The 6,743-nt window shown below is 30.2% G+C and overlaps 1 protein-coding gene across 1 annotated transcript; it reads right to left on the bottom strand.

The window, feature by feature from the left end:
- On the bottom strand, nt 2,474-4,836 carry LOC109348379 (3-oxoacyl-[acyl-carrier-protein] reductase FabG-like). The gene is made up of 4 exons (XM_019588789.1): nt 4,692-4,836; nt 4,396-4,610; nt 3,315-3,544; nt 2,474-2,932 (listed from the first exon to the last, which is right to left on the bottom strand). Exons 1-4 carry the CDS (start codon nt 4,802-4,804, stop codon nt 2,642-2,644), a joined length of 849 nt encoding a protein of 282 aa, XP_019444334.1. The 5' UTR covers nt 4,805-4,836; the 3' UTR covers nt 2,474-2,641.

Raw genomic sequence — 6,743 nt, 5'->3', positions numbered from 1 at the left:
TAATTGCATGGCTTACCATACTTTTTAAATTTTTTGGTTATTTAAATTTCTTGCAAAAAAACAAATATTAATTGTTTATTGCTATTAAATAACTATATATTGTTTTTTATAACTTATGATATGTTGTGGTTTGAGAGTATGTTTCCCAAAAAGTATAGGACACAAGTTTTGGCACACACATATATCTTATACCCGAGTATTAGTGATATATTTTTTGGATAGTAGATACGTTAGCCTTGTTGGTCATGGCCTTAGTCATTTCTGGTGTTGGTGATATGAATCACTCATATTATTACCAATTATTCTGAGTTAGTTGCTCGAGATGTTCTCTTGTTTGCTTCTAATCTCATAATATTTGAGTTTCTTTTCTTTTGGGAGAGTTGCAATATGGGCACCTTATAGGGAGTTTAGAGCTTGTTAAGGCATCAACTATACCCTAAAACTCTACTCTATGATATTTTTCCTAAGATATTCTACAATCCTTGTAGGTGTACCTATTATAAACGTGGGAAAACATATCATACCATACCATACGACATCATGCACAAGTTGAGACTCTTGTCCCCCAAAACAAAAAAAATCACACGTACTTTAAAGACCTAATGGTGTAAGATCTCATCTTGCAACATTAGACACTTTGTAATTATATAGTCACCTTTGAGGGGAACTCCTATTCCCCAAGAATACGATCATCACTAAAAAATAAAAAGGGGCAATCCATCTTTATCCTAAGTCAATCTGAACGATAAAAAAAATCACATTTAAAAAAAAATACATTTTAAATTATAATGATGGCTAAATTATCTCAAAATACAACCCCCCCACAGGAAAGAGACACACATGCATCCTTTAATTCAAAAAAAAAAATATATCATTCAAAATAATTTATTCATGCATGCATGTCTTTAAAAAATACATTCTTCTACTTACTTATTTATCCATCCATTTATGTATTTAAAAAACACATTATTCATGCATTCTCTTACTTATTTATATATTAATTCATTCACTCGTGCATAAAAATATATATAATTCATGCATTCATTCATGTAAGAAACACATATAACTCAAACCTTTGTTTTCTAATTGATTCATTTCATTACTCTTTCATGAATTCAAAATAATAAAAAATACATCATTTAAATACTCATTGACATACATTCATACATTCAATAAAAAAAGTACATTAGTCGTACATTCATTCATGCATTAAAAAAATGCATCCATTCATTTAGTTATCTATTCACTCACATTCAAAAAAGAAAAATCCACTCATTCATTCAATTATGCATCCATTCAAAAAGAAAAATAATCATTCATTGACTTATGCATTTAAAAAGAAAAATAATCATTCACTGACATGCATTCATTCATGTATTAAAAAATTATTATATATTCATTCACTCATTTATACATGCATTTAACGAATAAACACATCATTTATAGACACACTTACTTATTTATTTATTCATACATTCATAAAAAAAAAGTCATTTAAATAATACATTTCAGGCATTACTATATCATGCATTCTAATCCATCCTATCATTTCATTGTTGATATCCTCATTGTTTGTCATAAAAAGAAGAAGAAAAAACATTTCATATATCTTCTTATATATCATAACATTCATGACTCATGCATTCAAAGTCATACACATCATAAATTGCATTTTCTAGTTGTCTCATGCATTAAAGACAAAAGAAAATTACACGCATTCATATATCTCATACATCATAAAAATATTTGCATTCTCACCTCATTCATATATCCTAACATATGCATAGTCACACACTTCCTTGCATTTTCTAGAAGTCTCATGCATTCAAGAGAAAAGAAAATTACACGCATTTCTACATCTCATGCATCATAAAAAGATTTGTATCCTCACCCCATTCATACATCCCAACATATGCATAGTCATACACTTTCTTGCGTTTTCTAGCAGTCTCATGCATTCAAGAGAAAAGAAAATTATAGGCATTTCTACATCTCATGCACCATAACAAGATTTGCATCCTCACCCCATTCATACATCCCAACATATGTATAGTCATACACTTCCTTTCAATGTGATTGAGCTAAAAGATTTTTCTACATTTTTTACCATAAAATGTAGTGGCGATTATAAGAAAGTCGCGCGGCTGAAAATTGGGGTACTAAAGATAAACAAGTGTGAAAGATAGAACTTCTCTTCCAAAATTTTGTTTTTGGTTAGCCTTTGTTGTAGATCAATTTAAGTGACTAGGAGCTTTTAAATCATTTGTATTTATCAATTAATTGATCTTTTGATTTTAACAAACACTTCCAAGTCAATTACCTAGCTTATCAACAATAAGGTTTCAGATCTTAACTTTTCAATCTTTTGCTAGCTTTTCAATTTTAGCTAGTTATGCCAAAAAACCAACCAAATATGTTTTTAGTTCTTAAGAAAATGATATAAAGCTCTGACCTTCAAAAGCACACATGTTCCTTTTTTGGTTAAGCTTGTTTTATATAAATCCGAGGACCCAAAAACAATGAAATTAACCAACTATAGCTACAACATATTATAGCAGCATCCTTATTCTTACAAAAATGGTGTCAAAACACATATATAGGGAGAAAAACAAATGTGCATTGTAGATCTTCCCTTGCAAAATCACATATAGGAATGCATATAGGAACGCAAACGAGGCTTGGTTATAGATTGTCCTCCGTCAACATATATGGTTGTTCCTGTCATATAGCGCGAACCATCGCTGATTAGATAGATGACCGTGGAAGCGAGATCATTCTTAACATCGAGCCATCTTTCTAGTGGCGCTGCTTCCTTGACCAACTTCTGTGCCCTTTCCTTTCCAACGAATGATGGGAATTCATCATCCAGGTGCAAGCCACGAGCAATAGCGTTCACTCTAATCTTGTACTTGCCTATCTCCATAGCTGAAACCTGACGAAAACAACAGTATTTGACAAAAAATCAACGTTAACAGAGGATAACCTCTAATAGAGAACCAACCTTTCAAACATTTCCAAAGGTGAAAAGCAACTAGAGTCTTTATTGAATTGTGATTTTGCATACTTATAGTTAATTTAGCAATAACATATGCTAGAATATCACATAAAGACATGGCCTATGTATGAGATCTTGAATTTCCAAGCCAATCTTCATAAAAAGATGAGAGGTTATAAATGCAATCTTTGTAACAAGCCAATCTTGTAAATGCAACAAAATCTACAAGCCAATCTTCATAACAATAATTTCCAACAAATGACAACATCTTAATCATATTATTTGTCGAACCAAAAGATGTGAGTTGTTATTCCCTTACCCTAACTAACTGCTGGACTCCTGCCAAGCATGATCCGTATGCAGCAGCTCCAGAATAAATCCCTCTTTCACAACCAATGATTGATGATAAGAATACAATAGAGCCTTCTATCTTGAAATCTCGCATCTTTTGGCCAACGGCCTTTAACAAAAACAACGGAGCCAAAAAATTTATGTTTGCTGTTTTTTTTAACTCGCTCTCAGCTAATTCTAGATGATCTTGCATCTTTCCTGTTTCAAAGTATTTGAATCACAATTCAGGTCATATATTCTACACATAAATTGGTCAAAAAACTATAAGGATCCAATTCAACATAAGAAATTCTGAATGGAGTTTATATTGCCTTGGCTCTCCAACTAGGTAGATAGCCAGAATATTAGTTTGAGGGGAGCCAAACCAAACAAAACATAAATAACATGAAAAATATTTAATTTGCAGGGTGCAGACCAAAGGCGGTCTAATATGCAAAACTCACACCTAGAGAGATCTGGATACATAGGAAGGTAGATATACATAACCTTACTCCAGCATGTATAATGTATGTATTTAGGATTTGAATCCATGACATCTAGGTCATAAGGAACAAATTTACCATTTCATCGATGCTCGTCCTCCATGAGGAGGAGTGAACCAAAAATAAAAAAGTGCAGTGGGACATACCAAAGTAAACCTAAAGGAGTGCATATGGGGACTTGGATTCTCTGATGCAGGTCATTTTGGTTATTAGAAAGATCAATCTCATATAAAATTAGTCAATCTTATGAGTTTGAATTAAGTACAATTGATTTTATGATTGGTCAAAGTGTAAAATTGGCCATCTGAGTATAAATACAATCAAGCAGCAAAGGATTCATTTCCGTACATATGGAAAATGACAATAAGCTATTATGGTGTGGTTCTAGAATGTTTAAGTATCATATTAACCTCATCCTGGAATCCATCCTTCCGAGACGAGACTGAATTCTCATACCTTGCAATTGAATCCTATCAAACTTGACGAAATATTATGAGATTAAAAAAAATCAGTGCACCAGTCTCCCGCCTAACTGTGCCCGAGAAAAAACAACAAAACTGGGTTTACCTTCATTAGTGAAGCAGTTTACAAAAGCATCCAATTTGCCTAAAATCTGGCATGCTTTATCAACAGAGTCATGAAAAACAGATTCCTTTTGATCCTCCATGTCCAAACCAACAACTTCAACTACTACAGGATCAAAACCTGCAGCACCCTGAAAGGTACCCTTTATTTTAAGGGCAAGACTCCGAAGGGTAGCCTCATTTCCCATCAAAACCAACCTTAATCAATGAATAAAATCAATAATCAAGAAACAAATCAAAGATACAAAGAGAGGGGAGAGAAAGAGAGAAAATTTTCACCTGCATCCTTGTTTGGCTAAATGGAAAGCAATGCCTTGTGAAACATCATCTCCATTGGAAGTAAGCAACACTCTCTTGCTTGAATTCTCCATTTGTAATGATCTCAGACACATTTGAAGCCACTTTTATGGTAGAAAACATGGTAAAATGGTGTCTTAGTAACGATGACAATGAAAACCGAACTCATGGATAATCCTCCGAACTCAATCCAAATTTAACAAACCACAATGTGACTCTACTCGAGTTATACCCGAGTTTTAAGTTCAGGTTTGATATAATTGATATTGGAACCCATCCCAAACCAAATTAAAATGATTAAAATTACAAAATTAGACATAATTATTTATATAAAATATATATATATATAAATTTGATATTATATAAATATATATAGAAACTATATATATATAAATATATTTTTTGGATGAGTTCTAGTGGGATTTGGGTTACTAGAACTCCGACGTGTTCGAGTTATCCAAAACTCGACGGGTTCGAGAATGGTAACATTGTTTTTAATCCTGTATAATTTGAGTTCAGGTTTTGGATTTCGGTTTTAGAGTTGAGAAAACACAAACTCAAACTTAATCTGCCTTGTTGTCATTCCTATGGAGTATGAATACATAATTTTCCCCACTAAAAAATAGAGATAAATGGAGAGAAAATAAATAAAGTGAAAAGAGAGAATCATAATCACTATTAAATTTTGATATTTGTGAAGGAGATATTTTTTTGTGAGGATAAGAATAGTTAGTTTTTTTAAAGGCAAGATACTTTGCAATTACATTAGGAAATTAATGACCAATATAAAAATCAAATCTTATGTAATTGACTTTAATGTGTCTCACGTACAAATAAGAGTGCAAGACACACCGAAAAACACGATAGAAAACATATTAAAAAAAATCCTAAAATTAATTCCTGTTTCTTGTGCCAGACACCAACATTTTCCCTCACCATTAGCTTAACATTAGCCAATTTATGATCGTCCTACAGCCTCAGGATCGATATGTGCAACCTCTAAATTAACATGCATTTATTTATGAGTCGCGCCATTTATGAATTTATGTCTATTGTTCAATCTGCATTTGTTATTTTATAATAATAATAAAATAAACTATAATAATTAAATTTAAATAAATAAATAAAATAATAAATTGAATAATAATATAGATGTAAAATAATTAATATGTTTTATTTTTAAAAAATTAAATATAGTATTTTTATGTTATCATAGTAGTTTTGTTAACAAAAAAATAGTTTTAATAAAAACCATTAATTCAGGAATAAAATTTGATATTTATCATATCTTGCAAGTATTTAATGCAGTCATAAAAAATATATCATTCATCTATTATCTATTTATACATTCTGTCAAAAAAAGAAAATATATTATATAAATATTGTATTTCACGCATTTCTCTTCTATCTATGTAAAGTCAATTTATACTGTATATAAAGTCAAAACTTGAAATAACTACAACCATGATTCTATTTATCTATTTTTCCCATAATATTTTTTATTTTTAAAGTAAAATCATACAATCCAAGAAAAATTATAACATGAAGTACATCCAATAAAAAAACATTCTTATTCTCTAAATAAAAACTTATAACATGAAGCACATACAATAAAAAACATTCTAATTCTCTAAAATAAAAAATACAAATTTAATACTTAATATCATAAAGTAAGAATATGGGTTAACAAACACAAAGTGTCTGTCAATACGCTAGTTATAATAAAATCAAAAACAAATTATTTTATAAGTCTTCAAATATTTCAACCATAATATTTGATAAATACTCTCATACATTTCAAATCATATGCACCATAAATTATATTTTTAAATAGTTTCATACATTAAAAATAGTGTAATATCTATGTAATGATATTGTAAAGATTTATAAAAATTTTGTGCATCATCAACTATTCATTTGCATTACTTTTATCTAAGATCTAATGATTAATAAAAATAAATTGTGGGTAATACAATGACAGTATAAAAAATCTTACACTGTCAGTACATGCATCTTTTTCTCTTAAAAAAATCA

This window comes from Lupinus angustifolius, chromosome LG05 (genome assembly GCF_001865875.1).
Source record: "Lupinus angustifolius cultivar Tanjil chromosome LG05, LupAngTanjil_v1.0, whole genome shotgun sequence".
NCBI lineage: Eukaryota > Viridiplantae > Streptophyta > Magnoliopsida > Fabales > Fabaceae > Lupinus > Lupinus angustifolius.
The sequence above is the reverse complement of the archived record's forward strand: the minus strand, read 5'-3'. Positions and strand labels throughout refer to the sequence as shown.

Excerpts from the sequence above, each read along its gene's own strand:
- LOC109348379 (XM_019588789.1), bottom strand. The coding sequence starts at position 4,804 with ATGTGTCTGAGATCATTACAAATGGAGAATTCAAGCAAGAGAGTGTTG. Across the intron at positions 4,611-4,691 it reads TTAGCCAAACAAGGATGCAG|GTTGGTTTTGATGGGAAATG; the intron begins GTGAAAATTTTC and ends TCATTGATTAAG. Across the intron at positions 2,933-3,314 it reads GAGTCCAGCAGTTAGTTAGG|GTTTCAGCTATGGAGATAGG; the intron begins GTAAGGGAATAA and ends TGTTTTCGTCAG.